We start from the raw sequence: 21,662 nt of genomic DNA, 5'->3' as shown, positions 1-21,662 counted from the left end.
GTCTCATATTAAGTATCCCTAACACCACTACACCCCCCCCACACACACACAAAGGGACACAAGGACATTATTTGGAGGCAAGGATACATTCATGACCTTGACTATGGTGATGGCATCATGGGTGTACACATATGTCCAAACTCATCAAATTGTATACATTAAATATGTGCAGTTTTTTGGTTTATCAATAATGCTTCAATAAATCTGTAAAAAAATTAGTAAAAATATAGAAAGATCCTCCCCTCTAAAAGTTTTTTTTTTTTTAAATACACAGGAGAACTTCCATTTTTTAAATACTTTTTCTGTTTGAAATAATAACATCTCTGTGTACATGAATAAGAAAAATAATGATTCAGTTGTCAAAAAAATCAAAGTAAAAATCACAGAGTTAAAAAAAAATGCATGCATCATGGGAAACTTCTCTGATAAATAAAACAAGAATATTTAAAGATGTGCTTTGCCAGTAAAAGAGATAAATTATGACTGTAATTGAAAAATCTCCAGATGGTGGGAATTTGGCGTGCTATTATTCTTTGAAAGTATGTTCCTAGCTAAGGGAATTGAACCAACTTGCTTAATTCATTAATTAAAATGTACTAATTGATAAAAATGAGGACATAGTTTCTATTTTCTAAAAGTTACAATATGAAATAATTAGCCTCAATTTATCATTCTTCCTCTACTTCCCACCTTCCCTTGTGGGAGTACACGTCTATGTGTGCTTCAGGACTAAAACCTACACAATACCTCTTAGAACAAGTCTGATAAAAGAAAACCAAAGGGCACAGAGGACAGGTAACAAAAGCATGCGAGATTGCAGACCAAACAAAAAGATGACTTAGACACAAGGACAATTGATGATCAAAGAAGGCAAATACAGCCAGCACAAGCCTCTGAATAATAATGCCTACAGAAAAATAATTTGTTTGATGATTATAGAAGTCAATGAAAGGAGTTTGATTATAGAAGTTAATGAAAGGAGTTTGATAAGTGGTAAGCAAAATGTAAGTTGAGTATTGAAATTGTCCCTATTGGTGGGCGAAGGGAACCCCTGTTATGTCCTGGTAGGAGGGTATATTGGTACACTTCTTCTAGATTTAGGATTTGCTTGGGCGATTTTTTTTATTTGAAAAGCTTTAATATACTGGTAGGCATTTTGACGTATGTCTAAGAAAGATTTGTGCAAATTTTCTGTTGCAAGAATGTAAATGATAGTATTTAGACCTTGAATAAATTAAGAGACGATTTAGATGTCTAGCAGAGGAGGACAGATTAAATTTGTCTGTCACAATTATACTGTGGAATACTATGCAACAATATCAACGATCTTGCATAAAAATGCTTTTAACCAGGGAATGCAGTCATTGTATATTGCTAAAAAATTGGCATTGTTTAAAGACTGAGTAAATGACCTAAAACAACAGCTCTGGAGTTGGGTGGCCTATAATAAAAGTTTGTATAAAAACTTACACCTGTGGCACTTATTATGCAAGATGACAAGCTATTCAAATTTCCAATTTCTTTTTCTGTAAAAAGAATAATAATTATACTTCCTACCTCATTGTATTGAGGACCTACTTTTTAAAAAAAGATAATACATTCAATATTCTTAGCATTTTACCTGTGGAGCTAGTGTACATAAATGCTGTTGATAGACAGCATGAATACATCACTTTTAAAATATGTATATGTGTATTGCTATTGCTAAGATATGCATATAGTTACAAACCTCAACTGTTCTTTTTCCTTCTCCTTTTTTTTTTTAAGATTGTATTTATTTATTTGTTTATTTAAAAGAAAGAGCAAAAGAATGGCAGGAGGAGAGGGAGAAGCAGGATCCCACTGAGCAGGGAGCCTCACGTAGGGCTTGACCCCAGGACTCTAGGATCATGATCTGAGCCAAAGGCAGACTCTTAACCAACTGAGCCACCCAAGTGCCCCTCTCTTTGGGGTTAAGTATGGTTTTTTGTGTTTGCTTGTTTATTTGCTCTAACTGCATTCCCTGAATGTTTTACCTGGAAAAGAGTTGAGTCAGGAGTTCTCCTGCAGTAACAAACCACCCTAATATTCCAGCTGCTTAAAACAACAAAGGTTTATTTCTCCCTCTTGTTATAGGTCCTCGGTAGGTCAGCAGAGGTTTCTCCAACCATCCTCATTCAGACACCCAAGCTAATGGATCACCACCGTCGCAAACCCTGCAAATCCCCGTGAGGAGACAAGAGAGATGACAAATCTCTCACTGTCTCTTAAGCCTCTGTTCCTAAGTGATGCACATGAATTTGGCTCACATTGTTTGGACAAAGCCAGACACATACTCAGAAGGAGAACCTCAATTAAAAACTTAAAAATTGTATTCTTAAGTCAAAAAGAACTTAAAACTAATGTGTAGTCAATCATAAGTCATTTCAAGCTTTTGAGCGGAACCTTGGCTTGAAACTTGAGAAAGCTGACCCTTAGCTCCAAAGCCCAGGAGGCAGAAATTAGGATGAACAAATCAAGTAGATGAGAGTCATCACATTAAATAAAAAGATATTTGTAGGCCATAAGGAATAGAAATCAAGGAGCCAAAGGATTAATAGAGTTTAAGAGATTATCTAAATTATCCCCCTGCTTTCAAGACACAATGATCACACTCAGTCATCACCAGCAGAAGCAAGTAATCTAATTTAATTTCTGGTGCACAAAAGCCTTTACCTGGCCCCTGAGGTGGACTACGCTGAAGAACTTCAGTACATTCTACGTGAAGAATTTTTTCCTTGGCCCCAGCTAGCGAACGGCCGCAGATCGCCGGCTTGAGAACCGATGGGCCTTGTAATTGCTTTCCTCACTCATGGAAGCACAGCTGCAGCTGCCACTCATTAATGGCAAAACTAATCCTTTATAAGTTTTCACACTGGCCATTTGCTTTAAAACATCCAATGCCAGTGAGTTTGCAAAGGTAGCTCTGTGAGAAAGAGAGGGTCTCTGGCCACTGGTCCGAGCCGTGGACTAGCTCTCATAAATCCCTGGTCTTCATTCTCAGAATTCTCATATTTTGTTATGGTTCCCTGCAAAATCACTCCACTCATCAATACCTCCATCTCCCTTGAGGAAACTGGAGAAGCTTTTTATTGATCTCTAAAGTACTTTAAAAAGCTTAAATGAATTATAAAAATAATAAAGTTTTCTAATGCTAAACATAATATTCAACACCTTTTTAACAAAATAAATTTTACATATGTGCTATTCCCTAAAAATGGTAACTAATACATTAGAGAATCTCTAGAAGGTAAGAAACAAAGATGTGTTTGTCAGAGTTAGCAAAAATTAAAACCCACCAAAATTAAAACCCACCATAATTTTCTTACCCTAACACCATATTAAAAAATGTAGGGACAAATAAAAAACAACTGGTAATAGAGAGTGATTTTCTATGTTTGAGACATACTTTATAGGCTTTTCTTATTTTTCCATCATAAACTTGTTATTTTTAAACAATGAATGAATGCATAACAGTAATCTGAAGGACACTGACTTTTAACCTTTGTTCCTTTAAAAGCGTGACAGGTTTACTCAAGCTCTCAAATGATGATATTTTATTAATGCAGGTAGAACAGTAGTTTCCATGTGGGGCTGCTGGTGAAAAGGGGTCAAGTCAGAAATAAAATTTATGAAATGAAAACTTTCTTTTACCCATATCCTAACCTTGTACTTATAATCAGTAAGGATACATATCAGAATATGGGAACATCACCTATGGTACAAATAATCCTGGGGACTTTGTTTTCTACGTGAAGAAAACTCTAAGTAATCAAAAAGACAACTGATAACAAATAATGGGAAAGATGGAAGGAAACTGGAACCCTCTTGCATTGCTGGTGGGAATGTAAAATGGTGCCCCCACTTTAAAGACAGTTCAGATGTACCTCAAAAAGCTAGAGTTACCCTATGACCCAGCAACTCCACGTATATGTATATACCCAGGGGAAATTAAAACACACACCCACACAAAAATTTATACATGAATGTTCATAGAACATTATTCATGATGGTCAAGAAGTTTCCAGAAATAATCCAAATGTCTACTAACAGATGAATGGATAAATACATGTGGTATATCCACACAAATGTGTACTATCCAGCCATCAAAAGGAATGAAGTACATGGATAAAGCTTGACAATAGTATGCTAAGTGAAAAAAAGCCAGAAACAAAAAATCACATATTTTATTATTACATTCATATGAAATACTCAGATTAGGGAAATCCATGGGGACAGAAGCATATCAGAGTTTCTAGGGGTTGACGGGAGAGAGGAATGGGGAGTGATTGGTAAGGCGCACAGGATTTCTTTTACTGGTGATGAAAATGCTCTGGGATGAGATAGCGGTGAAAGCTGCATAATTTTATAAATATACTAAAAACCACTTAGTGGCGTACTTAAAAAGAGTGAATTCTGTGGTATTTGAATTATAGCTCAATAAAAAATTTATTTTTCAAAGAGGAAGCTGCAACATAAATTAAATTTCCGATCTAACATTCAGGTAAAAGGAAGTGTTTCTCTTTTTCATCTTTCATGAGGAAAATCTGTAGTAATTTCAATTACCAGGTCCTCCAAAGGCATATTTCATATTAACTTTGCCATTTCCATGTGAGAGGTGAAAATGCATTTCTTATTTTGATAAATTGAAAATAATGGAACCAGCTATCCTTTAGACAAATTCTTCTTTCTCTTCCAATTTGTACTTGATCTGGGACCAAGAGCAGACCCGAGGCTATGTGTCCTGTAGAACAACATAAGCCTACTCAGAGCGGTCTGTTCCCAGGATGCTTTTTCAAAAGCTAACAAGCTCCTCAACGCAATGCTAATGAGTTTCAGAAATGTCAGTGGACAATTAAATGGTCTCATTCAGAAAGTTTTGAGCAGATATCCAAACTTTTTCTTTAAAAAAAGGTATACTCTTAATCCCCTTGATCTACTTCATTCATCGTCCCCATCACCTCCCCTCTGGCAACCACTAGTTTGTTCCCTGTAGGAGTCTGTTCTCTTGTTTGTCTTTTTCTCTTTGTGCATTTGTTTCTTAAACTCCACATATAAGCGAAATCATATGGTATTTATCTTCTTTATCTGACTTATTTCACTTAGCACTATACCCTCCAGAGGCATCCATGTTGTTGCAAATGGCAAGAGCTCATTCTTCTTTATGGCTGAGTAATATTCCATGGTGTATAGACATCTTCTCTGTCCATTCATCTACTGATGAATGCTTAGGCTGCTTTTGTATCTTGGCTATAGCAAATAATGTTGCAGTATACATAGGCATGCATACATCTTTTCAAATTAATGTTTTCATATTCTTTGTGTAAATACACAGTAATGGAATTACTGGATCATGTAATTCCATTTTTAACGTGTTAGATTTTTTAATTAAATTTCCGTTTTCCACAGTGGTTGTACCAATCTGCATTCCTGTCAACAGTACACAAGGGTTACTTTTTTCCACATCCTTGCCTACACTTGTTATTTCTTGTCTTTTTTATTCTAGCCATTCTGCTAGGTGTAAGGTGATACCTCATTGTGGTTTTGATATGCATTTCCCTGGTGATTGAGCATGTTTTCATATGTCTGCTGGCCATCTGCATGTTTTCTTTGAAAAAATATCTATTTGGAAACTCTGTTTTTTAATCAGACTGTAAGGGTTTTTTGGTTTTTGTTGTTGTTGTTGATTTTGGTGTTGAGAGGTATAAGTTCTTTATATATTTTGGTACTAACCCCCGATGGATATAACATTTGCAAATATCTTGTCCCATTCAGTAGGTTGACTTTTTGTTTTGTTTGTTAACTTTGCTGTGCACAACTGTTTTTTGGTTGTTTTTTTTTTAATGTAGCACTGAACTGACCTGAACTAAACAGAAACTAAACAGACCTCAAAGCTGAACTGATAGTATGAGTAAGAGTAAGTGAGAGAGAATGTGTGTGTATATGCATGCGTAAAACAGAGAGGGAGAAAGAGAAAGATTATATTTCTCCATGTACTTTCAGTAATGGAAATGGGATGTATTATTAGTTCTGCAAAGACGAATCTTTCCTTATTGAGGCATCGCAGCTAAGTAAGATAGTATGTGATATTATGTTAAATAAGATATACATGAACTGAATGCACTGGACTCATAGGACAGGAGGTGGTGACAAAGCCTGAGAGCCCTCACTTACCCCTTCCAGAGCAAGGCAGAGCAGAGCTTCCTTGGCACTTCCTGATGCTCTCCTCCGCAGACAGTGGGCAGGAACGTGGGTGCTCACACTTCCTCCCATGCCAGCCTACCTTGCAGTCACATCTTCCGCAATTACACTGCCCATGACCTTCAGAGTGAGAGTGTAAAAGAATATGAAAAAATAGACGATGAAGTCAGAATTAGTTTTCATTTCAACAGTGAGTATCACAAATGAGCCAGGATCTCAACACCATATGAAACCCTAAAGCCAAGGCATCTTTTTCTCAAGTTCTTAAATACCGGATTTACATTGATTGATCATGAGGGGTAAAGAAAAGCAACTGCTCCTGATAAGATAAATGGGTCTGTAGGACTACACACATGAATCCATCAAAATCCAGGTGCATGTGATTGTATTGGTCTGCTGGGGCCTAAATGGGGTATTTGATGGATTTGGTAATTAATTCATGTGGAGAAGAGCCATAGGAAACTGAAAACAATTTGCTGTTGAGACATGTCTTATCTTGTGGAGTCCCCCACACTTTTCATTACGTTTTTTCTACACACTACATGCTTAACCTGGAGACTCTTAGCCTAAAACCAATAACCTCTGTGGCGTTCACATTTCCTGAGGAGCAGTGTAGTATACCCAAAAGAGGAAAGATATTAAACTTCTTTACACATGGTCACAGAGCCTGTAACAAATTGTGATGAGTAGTGACATGGTTTGACAAAAAATGGCATATGTTATCCATCAAATAAATGCGTCCAAATCCTGGTCCTGCTGTGTACGGAGCATAGCTGGTCAAATGTCAACATTTCTGAGACTTAGTTTCTTCATTTTTGAATAAGATAGTAATACATTGTCTGTCCATATTTATCAGGAAGTACATAATGCATCTTAAAATGCTACATAAAAGTGAGCTACTATTATTTTTATTCAAGTCCACCTATGTAAACAAGTAGGAATAGAAAGAAAGGCAAGAAAGCTGAGCTTTTCTTAATTCCTAGTCAACATTTAGATACTCATTATTATAGATGCAGAACACTGTGGATTTCCATAACTCTGCAAAAATGCATGACATTTTTTAATTTTAAGTAGTCTCCATGCCAAACGTGGATCCCAATGTAGGACCCAAACTCACGATTCTGAGATCAAGACCTGAGCTGAGGTCAAGAGTTGGATGTTCAACCGACTAAGCTAACCAGGTGCCCCCAAAAATGCATGAAAAACTTTAAAGGAAGTGAAATTACATTTTCTTGAAGTAAACTGAGTGTGATGTTAATGGGTGAAAATCTTGGTATTTCGTCTTTGGCATCTGATATTAATATAAATCATACAATATGGAAGCTGCTCTTCAGTACAGTTTCAAGTACAGTTTTCAAGTACAATTCGGCTGTTTATAGAAGCCAATGGCTCTGGAGTTCTTGGAGACAAGAGGTCTTTTTCCTAGGTCAGTTAGATCTACAAGGATACTGGACAAAGGACAGAACATGCTCTCATTGGTGAGAGACTAGTTGATAAAAAGAACAGTGAAAAACAGTTATATTGAAAGGGAGGAAGAAAGCTTCATTTTTAAAAGCTGAAAATAGCTGTGAACATCAGAAGAAAATATTCAGTACGCAAGGATGTCAAGCGGTCCCTGACTACCCAGGACACCACCACCACACACTCAGTGTGCGGTCTGGTCCCCAGGCACGGAATGAAGCAGGAGCCTGTGCACAGGGAGAGAACAGTGACCGAGGGGAGAATGCTCTCCACTTCTGTGGATGGAAAACAAGCTTCAGAGCAGCCATTAGTTTCTACCTCAGGTTCATTCCCATGTCAACATTTCAAACACAACTCATGGTGCAATGAAATGAATTCATGAAGACTGTCAGAAGTTATGAAGAAGAGATTTTTAGAGTTAAGATCCTGTCCCATTAATAACAAAAGAAGTCAGAGGATACACGGACACATTTTGGGGTGGGGGGTGAGGGAATGTAGCTGCTCTAGACCTCAAAGGAGAAATCTCTGAAACTCTCTCACCATTATGCTCCAGATTCACTCTCTGTTTTCTATGATACCGTTTTCCTCACTCAGTTTTTAATCTCTACACTTTTCTCCCTAAAGTTGTGCCTTTTTTTCTAACCCTTTCTAAAGTTATGCCTTTTCTAACCCTTCACTGTTTCTGTGCTCTGATAGTCACTGGGGGAAAGGCAGCCAATGCGCTCCTACATCTCTATTTCCTGTACATTTAGGGCAGCATCAAGAACGCTCTCAAGAATGAGACCTATAAGCTGGAGCATCACCTCCAGGCATCGCCAGCTCCAAGCACAGCTGGGCAGAACACATACAATGTGTCCCTCACTTTTGCCACATATGTGATGAGCCCCAGCCTCCCGCGCCTTTCACCTCGGCCTCAGCCTTCACCCATCAAAGTCCCTCGATAATCCCACTAAGTCCATTGTTTAGGCACAGGAATAAATTGATGAGACCGTGTCACTGCTGTGATGGACTGCAGAATGAAAGCTTTTGCCTCTAAATAGGAAACTGTCACAGCAGGAAAATATTATTTAGTTCAGGATGACCACGGGTCCTCCTCAAATCACCTGCTTAGGAGTCTCCTCTACACTCTGCCATCTGAAGTCAACATCAATTGAACAAGTTTGGGCTGAAGAAAGAAGGGCTATTAAATTATGAATGGCCTAAGTCAATCATCTATAATGAATGAAATTCCTGAGAGTCAGCGAATGCATGGCAACCACTTTAAATGATAGTAGGGATATAGAATGTTTCTTAAGGGTTTCATTGTTTTGGGAAAGTAGAAATACCTAAATCAAACATCTCAGTGAGGATCACAGAGAAGCAAATGTCAAAGTAATAAAGAAAGTTTCAGGGTACCTGGGTGGCTCAGTGGGTTAAGCCTCTGCCTTCAGTTCACGTCATGATCTTAGGGTCCTGGGATCGAGCCCTCTTTGCTCAGCAGGGAGCCTCCTTCCCCCTCTCTCTGCCTGCCTCTACGCCTACTTATGCTCTCTCTCTGTCAAATAAATAAATAAAATCTTGGAAAAAAAAAGAAAGTAATAAAGAAAGTTTGAATAATTCTAGCCTAATAGGAAGAAAAAAAGTAGTGTTGACAGCAGTACTGCTGATCTAAATGTTTATTAGAGATTAGTTTAAAACATAAACATAACTTTTACTTTCTAGGTAATGAAGATTATATCCTCCATCTTTCAATAACTCTAATTCATGTGCAGTTCAAGTATATTTTAGAACACTTTAGGATCTCAATTTAAATGAAACTACCTTTTCTATAAAATCCTTTATGATAATTCATCAGTGGAGTTAGGAAATCACTTAAAAATGCATGGTATTGATATCAGATTCTGAAGCTGGTATTAAGGCTTTCAGAGAAAACAGGAAATCATAAAATGAAATTGCAATTTCTCTCCTGGAATTACTAATTTCTTAATTTTAGTATAAAAGTTATGCCAAAGAGGGAAAAAGAGGATCATTTTATAGGAATAAAATGAAGAAGATGAAAATGCTTGATGTTGATATATAAAAAAAGAATTTAGAAATGATAAGATCTGTTTAGCATGAAAATCCTTTTGACTGCCATAATATACTACAGTAAGTCTTTTCCAAACAAAACGGTGAAGATGCACAAAAGCAGAAATTAGGAGTTCTGTATCTTCAGTCTAAATACATCACTAGTATACCTTTCTGGTCCTAATCTCATTTTATCTTTAAAATGACAGAATTATAAAATGTGAATTTTGCCACACTGATATTTCATACTTCCACACTAGTTTGCCAAGTAGATACACAGACAGATAAACAGATAGACAGACAGATAGATAGATATGGCCTCCAGGTGTTAATTCCATTGTTTCTAACAAGTATTCCTTTAAACTCTGTAGGCAGAGGGTCAACAAATACAGAATGTGGTTATCCCTGATAGCAAACATGTAAAGAATGCACATTAGAGAATAGCTTTCAGAAGACCTATGACCTGCATTAAATACACACACACACACACACACACGGAAGAACAACACGATGCCCAGGTGATGGGATCACAGCCCAATCAGTACCACTTGGGCAGGCAGCTGGCACCATGGCTGTGGCCGTGCTGGGCATGCAGGAGCTTTAAAGGCTCTCAGGCCATTATGGGAGAGGGTGATGATACCAAAACCTATTTTTTCTCTGTAATCATTGTGCTCTTTGGAGCAAAGTCATCTCAGAAATATCAATCCGGGACCAACGTAGTTGCATCCATTCCAGATAAATGTTCTTCTGCTGTAGAAGATATTTCTTTCTTTTAAAATGATCAAAACTTCTTGTGAACTGGGATCTGACTTCTACGATCAGCTTCTTACAAAGTAAGATGATGACCATTAATAGGAAAAGTTTGGGGGAATAAATTAGAGCTAACTAGTACTTGTTATTTAAGAAAACAAATCCGTTTGGTTTATTTGCTGATTTTTCTTTCAAGACAATGCAACCTGAATGTACTCAATCATGTCCTTCAGTTTCTTTCCACGATGCTTTGGTAATCCACCATGATGAGTTCACCCACACAATGTGGTCCTATCAAATGATTCCATTTTCTAAATTAATGGAATGCTAAGCCAAGGCTAACCTATTTTCATCATTGTGATAGACAGGCCAGGTTGAAAAATTGAGTTTAAGGTCACACTGCATCATATTTTAGCAGTTACGGGATTTGGGGGAATAGACCAGAGTGTCAACAGCCATCGGGAATAAAAGTTATTTTGGGACCAGGAAGTCAACCCAGTGGAGCAGCTCACAGAACAGCAGTAACAAACAGAGCCGCTGGCACACTTCGGGATGGCTGGTCAAGCCCTGGTTATTGTAGCTACACTCAAATTCTGTTAATAGTAATGTCTCTGAGGTGTTGTGTATGTACGTGTATCTGGGTGTGCACCTGAATTATATCTGTGTATAGATGAAGTGGTTTTTGTTATTGTTTTGTTTTTTGTTGTTTGTTTGTTTTGCATAGGGTGTGTTTTTCCCTGATAAGCCCATGAACACACACACACACACACACACACACACACAATGTGGATGATGAACAACAAATAGGAATGAAAGAAGAAATAAATAAAACTGATTTATTTGGGACCAGGGAGCAGGTTTTAAAATAGTTGTGTCTGGTGTACCCACGATGTAACAGGCACAAAATATTTACATTTTAGCGCGTTATTGATTAGATGAACGGCCTCGGTGGGAATGAATGAAAACGAAGAGAACATCAATTAAAAGTGCAAAGTCAACCAACCCGCCGGGAGATTTCCCTGGGACTCAAATAAGACAAACACCTCAGGATGGCAAGAATGGGAGCGCAAAATAAAGCTGTGTTTCACCTGAGCCTTCTTACATCCCAGCCTTGCATAAGTCACTGGAGAACATTGACATCGCTGGGTTACTCCTGTCTCCTACCACAGAGGCACTAACAGCCTCGACAGTCTGCTGCATGGCATGCTTCCCGGGGTACCGCTCCGAGGGCCAGTGAGGACAATTATGAAGACTAATAGTTCACTGAACAGAATGTCTAGAATTCAACAGATTTGCTGAGAATGAAGATATCCCAGAGATGGGTGCCTGCTTCAGATCATAACGATGTTCAGAGAGGCTTTGTTTTATAAGAATCGGGAACGTCCAGAGGACAGTTCTGCCTTACCAAAATAAAATAAAATTGAAGAAGTTTGTTTGCATCACTTGAAGATTCAATTACATGAGTCCTTGGGTTCTGCATGTGTTTCTAGATGACACTTAATGGCTGCATGAACCCTGTCAAGTTACTTAATTTTTTGAACTTGTTTCCTCTCCTGTTAAAATGCAGGTAATAATGTCTCCCGCTCTGAGTGAGGGTGAACATAAAAGGGAACAAGGGGGGGCACCTGGGTAGCTCAGTGGGTTAAGCCTCTGCCTTCGGCTCAGGTCATGAGGGTCCTGGGATCGAGCCCCATATTGGGCTCTCTGCTCAGAGGGGAGCCTGCTTCCCCCTCTCTCTGCCTGCCCCTCTGCCTACTTGTCATCTCTGTCAAATAAATAAATAAGATCTTTTTAAAAATGGGGGGGGGGGCAAGGGCCGTGAAATGGGCTAAAAGAGTGGGGTCTCTGTTAAAGTGAGTTTCTTCTTCCCTAAATTCCTCCTTTTAAGTGTGGGGGGCAGGCTATGGAGCACTGGCCGCGCTCAGTTCACCTCAACACAGAAATGCTAAGATCACACTTCCAGACTGATGTCTTGTCCCAACCACAGCCTCTTGCCTCATCCCCAACCTAGAGTGGTAACTCTGAGCCCAGATGACACGCAGTAGGAATTGTGAGCTTCCAATAAAAGGACTGAAGTGTCACTGCCCGTCTTCACCCCACGACCTCTCTATTTCACCATGAGACAGAACAGCGCGTGTGACCCTGAATGGTCACTATTATGTAGCTATTCTGAATTTTTCAACCCCACTCCCAAGTCAAGATCATGGGCTTATCAGGGAAAAACACACCCTATGCAAAACAAACAAACAACAAAAAACAAAACAATAACAAAACCCAAAACCAGTAACATCTTATCAGAAAGTCAAAAACATAATTTTTTATATAGCTTGATTATCTCCTTCATTCCCCCACTTAAAATTATTTGGAGTCATGTTTTATCTCACTGACAATCTTAAAATAACATTTTAAAATGACATTTGCTGAATCTTAATATACTTTTAATGACCCACTCTTGGGCTCTATCTTTTCATGTTTAGCCCTGACTCTTCAGACTCACATATTCAATGGACTGGGGGAAAAAAAAAAAAAAGCTTTGGATTGCTCTTGGTCCTTTAGGCTCAATATCTAGAAATAAATTTCCCCGTTTCAGTAAATGGCCCCCAGACAACCAGACTGGAAACCTGTGAGTGTAGCATGCTGCTGCCTAAAACCATCACTAGCTCCCCATTGTCTCTGGAACACGAGTCTGGTTCTGCAGCAGGGTAAAAAGACCTCAAGTTCTGTTTCTCACCCGCTTTAACTTTTGTCTCTGGTGCACTCTGGTGATAACTAAACTGATTCCGAGGCCCCAGCACAGATCACACACTTCTACTCTGTGTGTGTGCACAGATCACACATTTTTACATCCTAGGACGTGCCTCTCATCTCTTTTTACCTGGGAGCCTACCTTTCAGGCAGGGTAGGGGCAGGCATGTGAATGGTGATCCAAAAAAATCAGCAGTGCAGGAACCTAAGTCACCACCTCTGTGAAGAGCCTCATCCCACTGAGGAAAATGCCAAAGGAGCCCACGCCCAACATTTTCTACACTGTTTACTTATAATGTTTGTTCGTTGCTTCTCCAGTCCTGATGGGATGTGAACTCCGTGAGAGCAGGGATGGGATCTGTGCTGTTCGCTGTTCAGTCCCCAGATCAATGAATGGCCCGGGAAGCAACAAATCCATGACTCGGCGAATCTCCCATTCCACACTATATTAAAATTTCATGTTTATGTGGCAGTTTTGTCATTGTTGTTTTGTTTTGGTTTTGGCGGGTTTATTTTGTTGTTGTTTGTTTTGTCCTTTTTGCTATCCAGTAAGTTTTTTGAGGGCAGAACCCATGAATTCTTGTATCTTTAGACCCTGATATCTTACATAGTGCCTCCAGCATAGTTGGCTCCTGACGTTTGTCCCAGTAAAGTGAAGTCGAAACAAACATTTTTTCAGTAAAGAGAGAACCTTCTACTTCTTTGGATTCATAGACCTTGTGAACATTGTGATTCTGTCTCTTGGCTGTGAGGTCCTCACCGGTTATGGAACTTCGCTGAGCCTCACTAATCCCATGTGTAGACTGAGAAGAAATAGATTCCCTTCCTCATAGACCTTGACCAAAAAACAAATGCCACAATCTGGAAGGTGCTTAGACGGTATCTGGCACAGAGAGTCACCCAAGAGTTGGCAGTGGTATCATTTCCATTGTGGTGATAATAAAGACCCCTCCTACATAATGAGCAACAGAAAAATCTGGAAAGGGCATCCCCTCAAGAGTAGGGTTCTCACAAAATGTTCAGGAAGTTCTCCTGCACATGCGGGATAATCAGGAGAGGGAAGTTCTTCTCCAGTGGGAGCTTCAGCCGCAGTCTCTCCCCTCCGCAGGACCAGAGAAGCTCCTGCGGCTGCATAATCCTGATTAAATAGGGCAGCTCTTTCATCTCCCTTTGCCAGCTAACCTTCAGGGGACGGTGGAGTTTCCTATCTATTACATACCCATCAAGCAGTCCAGCTTTAAAAAGAGGGATATGCGTAGCTCTCCGTCTCCTGGGTGGTCAAATATAATGGGGCTGAAAAGCCGTAACCAGTTTTTGCTCAACGATGCTTTTTTTAGAGAAATCTGACTGCCTTCTTTTTCCCTCTGAGCCCTGAGAAGGCCTGGCAGGGTGTGTTTTGCCTTAGCACTTAAAACTGCAAGTGCAAATTCCCAGGGTGCCTGGGTGGCTCAGTGGGTTAAAGCCTCTACCTTTGGCTCAGGTCATGATCCCAAATCCTGAGATTGAGCCCCGAATGGGGCTCTCTGCTCAGCAGGGAGCCTGCTTCCTCCTCTCTCTCTGCCTGCTTCTCTACCTACTTGTGATCTCTGTCAAATAAATAAACAAAGTCTTTAAAAACAAAACAAAACTGCAAGTTCCCTCAAGCCGAAGATCCATCCTGTTTCTCTCCTTCGCTGCTGGAACCCACAGCCCCCATGCCATCCAGACCCTGGTGAACAGTATCTGCTCATAAATGCTTATGGAAAAAAATTTTTGAATCCACTTATTGGTATTTAATCCTACACTCATCTACAGAATAATCTTGGGATATAAACTATGCCAAGGAATTAAGGCATGAAAATATCCACGAGAACTGTGTTACACCAAGTTGTGTAATACACGAGCGCAGCTGTTCTCAGGGTCCCCACCCCGGATACTGTCATCTGTCCTCGGTCTGCTGGTTTTGTGAGCTCAGAGCCGAGCAACAGATATCTGGAGGAGGGGGTTCTCCTTGGTGAGGAGTTAGACTAGTTTTAAGAAAGTGAGGCCCTTTCATCTCTGGTCTTTGCTGATGTGTAAATTCTCCAAAGGTTTTCCAAGGTACTCACAGGAGCACTGTGACTATCAAACTCTTTCCAATGCACAGATTCAGTTCATTCATTCATTCATTCATTCTTTCATTCTGAGAGAGAGTGTGTATGAGCATGAGAGGAGGGGCAGAGGGAGAGGAAGAAAGATTCCCAAGCTGGCTCCATACCCAGTTTCAGAACCCGAGGTGGGGCTCAATCTCATGACCCTAAGACCAGAATCTGAGCTGAAACCAAGAGGTTTCAGGATGCCTAACCTACTGAGCCAACCAGGGACCCCACAGACACAGATATTTTACAGTTTCTGTGAGAATCAGTAGGAAGCTTGGAAACAGGAAAATGAGTATGATATATATACTTTTTCTATTTTAACTTTAAAACAGGAATGAGAAGAGCAACATACCTGAACAGAAGTCATCAGAGTATCTGTCATAGACAGCCCTACAGTCCCTTTCGTCACACTCACAGGTGTCCCCGTGAATATCTCCCCAGTCTCCAGTTGGGTCAACATCGTGGCAAGAACACTCACCACACACACAAGTCCCTAGATGGGGGAAAAATGTATATGATTTTAGTGAAGAAAAATCATGAAAGAAAGCATCTGACATAATTGTTTTTTAAAATCTTTTGCTTACTGCGTATTTGGAAAATACATATATTGGAGGAAAAATAAAGCTTTACCAAGGAAAAACACTATCTAAAGCAGACAGGAGAGATTCTTTAATAAGCAGAAATTAGTAGTGGAGTTGTGTGGAGTTGTGGGATGTGTCATTAGGACGGTACTGGTTTCTCTCTAAAATAAAATCAGAACAATGAACATGAGTTAGAGCCCTTGCCCTCAAGAAACTTACCATCTATTTGACAAAAAGAAAGCTAACAAGAGACTGTAGGGTCATGCACCAAAATGTAAAAGTTGGTTCTATCTGAATGTTTAAGACGCATTTCAAAATATCCATGTCTTTATTTTAAAAAGCGAATACATGTGGCTTTCCAAATAGCGTAATAGAGGCGGGAGCCGGGGGTGAGGACAGGTGAGTGCCAAAGTGGGTCCAGCGTGAAATGGAATAAGCCACTTGGGGCAATGCAGGGCTTGCATTCTATCCCCGATGAGCTGCGTCTGCCACAGAGGTTTTTTGGCATTGGAGATGAGCTAACAGGGAAGGTGAGGCAAGTTTGTACACAGGACTGTGTCTCTTTCCTGCCTCGGAAGCAATGATGGCGAAGAGTGCCAGGGGAGACACGGCTGGTACCTTCCGGAGAAAGAAAGGTCGCATGGCAGGGATTCCCCGACTCACTCTCAGGAAGCCCCGAGTCTCACTGCGAACCAGCCTCGCCCAGGCATGCTGTTCTCCTTTCTGTCCTTGGTGGATCTCCAGAGCCGACAGACAGCTCCAGGGAAAGGGGAGGCAGGAGGTGAGACTGAAGAGGGGGGGGCGTGGTGTGTGTCTCTGAAGGACCTCTCCCTCAGAGCCCGCCTGCTGCCCCGCCCAAGCATTTCCACTTTTCTCCTGGCTCCTTACAACACCGAGCTGCTTGCTGCCCACGGCAACGCCGCAGAAGCTGCAGGTGCTAAAGTCACGATGGGGACCACGGACCCTACTGTTCTACTAAAAACGACTCGGGCAGCAACACGTCCTTATAGAGTAAAGGAAAACGTAACATGAATGCGTATGCTCTAGAGTCAGACCGATTCTGCATAAAACAAAAAGAGGACTTTTCTTTCTGATTTTTGTTCTAAGTTCAGGCCTTTTGCTTTCCTATCCCCGCGTACAGGAATGTGGCCCATTTCACTCTTCCATGTCAATGTTTTATGCCAAGTTTTCAAAACATAGAACTGGTTTTCCATGGAAGCATGATCTATCAAGAAGCACCACTCATTTATAGAAATGAAAAAACAGAGTTTTCCAACTTTCTAGATTTTTATGCTTTTTAGACGGAAAAATGGTCACCTATTTATGCCATCGGGTAGGCAAGGAGCAGTCCTGCGTAGCCCTCTTCTACTGGCCAGTACAGCTAATAAGGAAAAAAAATGAAGAGTATTTTCAAGGGGTTTAAAAGGTGTTGAAAACTGATTTGATTTGATATCAATAGTTATCAATCATATCAACAGGTTAAATTACACTGTAGCAATCCTAATATATTCTCAAAGTTCATGTCAGAGGTCAGCCTCAATTTTCTATAGCCGCCTGATGCGTACTTTATATATCTCTTCAATACCATTTTATTCCTGCAGATAAAAGTGAAGCGACTGCAAATCAATTCTGAATGACAACCAAGCCTTTGATTTACTCACTATTAAGACAAGAGAGTTTCTTGAATGCTCTCTAGATAATCAGATGTTCGTGCTGTAGACGGTTCTGTTAGTCAAGAGATGTTTAACGGAAGTGTCTACGAGAATTGTCTTTTAGCTGTCCTGTGCTATTTCTGGGTGGCCGCCAAAGAACTTACTGTCCCTACGTTAACTATTGGTTCAGCGAAACTTGAAGAACTGTAGCAAGTTTCCTTCTGCTCTTTTACTCCATAAAAAAGGAGAGAGAGGAGCTCTTCGGTATAGTAAATGTGGACTTATATCAAAGTCAAACACCATAAAAGACAACCTCCCCCCATACCAAAGGAAATCCAGAGAAGAGGAGTATTAACAATTTAGAGCTTTGCCCGCCCCCCCGGCCCCCTGCGGTCGTTAGTAGCGTGAATGAATGAATGACACACCTCTGTTGCTGCAGATCTTGCCATCTGGAGATGTGCATCTTCGCTTGCTCTCCCAGGGGCTGATATCACACTGGAGTTCACATTTATCTCCATGCCAACCAGCCCCGCAGTAACAGTTTCCACAGTAACACTTTCCATGGCCTTTACCCAAAATGAATTTCAGAGAGTGAGGGGAAAAAAGCAACTTTCAAAAGCAAGATTAACTTCCTACCTCTTCATGATCAGTTTCACCTTTTGAAATAAAATCTACCTGCCGGACTGCCCTCCCTTAAAATAATCAACTTATATATTTGCCCCAAAACACCATTCTTGGGCATAGACCTACATAATTATACCCACAAAGCGAGCCAAAGGGTCCTCTAACTTGTCCTAGCCAGGTAGCTGATTAAAAATGAGAGAAATTTAAAGAAATGACATGAAAGGCTATGAAAGCCTGTCTACTACCTTCCCATCTCAAAGGTACAGCCTCAGAGTCAAAGGTATGTAAGCCTTCGTTCTGAGGGCATTTCTGGAATTGGTCATCCAAGCATTTCATTTGAAACCAACCACTGAGAGACCATGGGTACATATTTGCTCAGAGGCACAGTGTTAATGACTGAACCATTTCTTTTCATCTTTCCATTCAAATGTGTCCCCCAGGCTGCTGTGTTCCACCATGAGGAAAAGAGGTTTTCCATTAAATCAGTGTTTCGTCTTCTTTTAGGCCAGTAAAATATCATGGACCCTTGGCGTCCCAATCACATCCCCCTCCTATTCATCAAGCAGGCAAAATGATAGGGAAGGACTTCCCATCGTTTTATGTTCCGAAGCTACCACACCCCTCTGGGACCTACCTGCCTCTTATGAAACCTTACCCTGCTCTTTTTGTACGGACTTCCAAGCAACACCTAATGAGCTGTCACATCCTCACTTCCTGCACCCCTACTGGGCAATCCTTCTGGCTCCCAGAAGGTGAAAATTCTATGTACCTCAAGTCACTCCATGGCGTATGCCACCCAGCCACCCAGCCATGAATGTGTGTTTGTCCTGGTATAGGTGGTGACCATGAGGGTCAGGCTGGATTTTGCTGAGTCTCTTCTTTCCGTGTCATCGAAACTTGGGTGTTATCAGAGTCTGCCCCTAAAGGCTTTGTTCTTCCCTCTCGCCCCCCCCCCCCCCCCCGCAGCCATAATCTCAGAGGGCCCGTGGGAAAACTGACGAGGAGGCTATTTTTTTTCTCAAGAAAAATATGGCATTTCTGCCTTGTGGCAGGAGTGTCAGTAGGGCCATTTAACTAACACAACAAGGGGAAAATGCAATAGAAATTCTGGTCTCTTACGCTATTCTCATCCATGAGATGAGGAACAGCAGACATACATCAGAGAGACAAAGGGGGAGAGAGAAAGAGAGAGAGGTAGAGTGAAATGTAAGAAAGCGGTAGGGACCTAAGCACACGATGCCACATTTTCTCTCTAAATGAGCTTTAGTTTGGATTTCCATGGAAAACCTCTTATTAACCTAATAGTCACTGATCATTTCTACAACAAATTTTCATTTTAATTTGCTCACGAAGGCAAATGTAAGGGCTATCCGATGATTTCGCCAGTAATAAAATATAAAAGCTACACATTTTCTTTATGAACTCAAAAACATCTCTCCTGTACCCACACAAAATATCACACCCCAGGGCTGTCTCCTCAGGAACTTACACTGGAAAACAGCAAGATGACTGTGTACCAAAAGCTTTTCTAGAAGACAGTTTTTTGGTGTTTTGTTTTGTTTTTTAAGACTTGATTAACTTCTTAAACTACAGTTTGTTTCCTCTGTAATTTTAGGAAATTGATGCAACAAGGTGCTATGTAAGTAAGCATTACCACATTAACAAATAATCCCAAATCTGTATTCTTCCCACCCAAATTCTTTGTATATTTATAAAATTGAACTGAATTAGGCTTTTAGTAAAAATAAATCACTGAGATGTAGGTGAATAAGGAAAGACGAATCACGTAAAACTACATTTATATGTAAATACGAAAAATTAAGCAGATATCCTCACAACCCAAAGGAAAATATTGTTAACAAGCCACATGTAGGTAATTGAGATAAAATACAAGCTTGGGACAATACACACGGCACACAATTAATATCACTCTTTGCTTTGTGTGAGCTGATGAAGCGAGAAAATCTCCTTCTAAATTGTTCCACTGATGGGCCATAGAGTCACCGCTCAACAGATCGGTTTCATGGGAATGACATGCAGAAAGATCTACAATCCCAGCCAAAGTCACCCCCAGAGGGTACTTCCCGGAGTGCCGGAGTCTGTGGTCAGAGACTTTGCACCATGAAATTGCTTCAGCCTCAAACAAATGGGAATGGTTAGTGGCAGGGTTGGGAGCCCAACTGTGCTCACTGTGTTGCTGAAGTTAAATGTTTACATTTACACATGGTGGTGTGCTTCAGGACACGGTGGTCCCAAGCGTGTTCCCTGCCTCTCCTCTGGCCCATCGTAACTGGAAATGAAACACCAGAAGGATACATACATAATATTTATAGGTTAGGATTTACCTAACTCTTCCCATTATTTTGGATGGAGTCCATTAACAGAATTGTCTGAGTGGCATCTAGCTTAGGTCACTGCCTTGAAAAACATAGCTGTTTGTGTCTGTTTTATCTCGGTGGATCGTACAGCAAGGAAAGCAGAGGGAACCAAGCAGACCTAAAATAGGTCAACCTGGATGGCCGCAAGAATTGAAGCTATAATTTGTTTCTGTAAACAGAAGGACAGCTTGTCCCAAGTTAGGGACACTTTCTCTTTGGCTCTCTGGTTCCTCCTGCCCCATTTGTCCCTGATCCTTCCAAGGAAAATTCTCCTCTGAAATCACCCATTCTGCAGGCAGACTATGTAGGATTCCATGCACTGGAATCTTGTCAGAGATACATGGAAGAAGCAATTCCTTATTAAGGGAGAAAGGAAGGCAGCAGTACCGGGCGGAAATGTTTACATTTAAGGAAATTGCAGGAGTCTCGCTGCTCTCTCCTCTCCTCTCCTGGGCTGGCCATGCGCGTACACATACACTCTGGGGACGGGCTCCCAGAGAGGCAAGCAGAAGAGAAGGACACTCTGGGTGACAAGGAGGGGCTCTCCGCATGGAGCTCCAGACTCCAGGGCGTGGATACAAATCTCCACGGGCCGGGTCAAGGGCACAGTGTTTGATGTCCGACAGACAAGTGTCTAAATCCCACTGCGATTGCTGGAATGACCCCTGGTGCATTTCCCAGGGCATGTGAAGAACCTGTTGCCATGCTTGGGACTAGGAAGTGTGGCACATGCAGTAACTGCCTCAACAGAAGACTGGACTGAGTAATAGTGTTAGAAATACCCTCGAAACATAGAAAAGATCATGAAAAATGTTATCGGAGTATGGAGTAGGGCGGGACAGATTCTAGGCTAGTAATCCTTTCGGCCTCCAAAGTCTCCAGTAGAACATGAAACCATTTAAAGGCTTATGATTTATAAAGGGAAATAGAAGGAAATGAACACATGCAATTGAGAGACCGGGAGAAAAGAGACAAAACAAAAGTGGCTTCAGGAAGCAGGGAACATGAACGACGGGTAGGATCACTCTAGACCCACACAGCTGGTCGGTTGCCCTAATGATCTGGCTTTCCCCTGGAACAGTCTGATTT

The 21,662-nt window shown here is 40.8% G+C and overlaps 1 protein-coding gene across 1 annotated transcript in view; it reads right to left on the bottom strand.

The window, feature by feature from the left end:
• ITGBL1 (integrin subunit beta like 1) overlaps window positions 1-21,662 on the bottom strand; it is a 213,247-nt gene that overhangs the window by 97,336 nt on the left and 94,249 nt on the right. The window contains exons 5-7 of the mRNA XM_059377440.1: window positions 17,997-18,137; window positions 15,691-15,831; window positions 6,193-6,339 (exon numbers count right to left, since the gene is read on the bottom strand). Coding sequence (XP_059233423.1) covers window positions 6,193-6,339; window positions 15,691-15,831; window positions 17,997-18,137 — 429 coding nt within the window. The remainder of the gene's footprint in view (window positions 1-6,192; window positions 6,340-15,690; window positions 15,832-17,996; window positions 18,138-21,662) is intronic.

The sequence above is a fragment of the Mustela nigripes genome, chromosome 15, assembly GCF_022355385.1.
Source record: "Mustela nigripes isolate SB6536 chromosome 15, MUSNIG.SB6536, whole genome shotgun sequence".
Lineage (NCBI taxonomy): Eukaryota > Metazoa > Chordata > Mammalia > Carnivora > Mustelidae > Mustela > Mustela nigripes.
The sequence above is the reverse complement of the archived record's forward strand: the minus strand, read 5'-3'. Positions and strand labels throughout refer to the sequence as shown.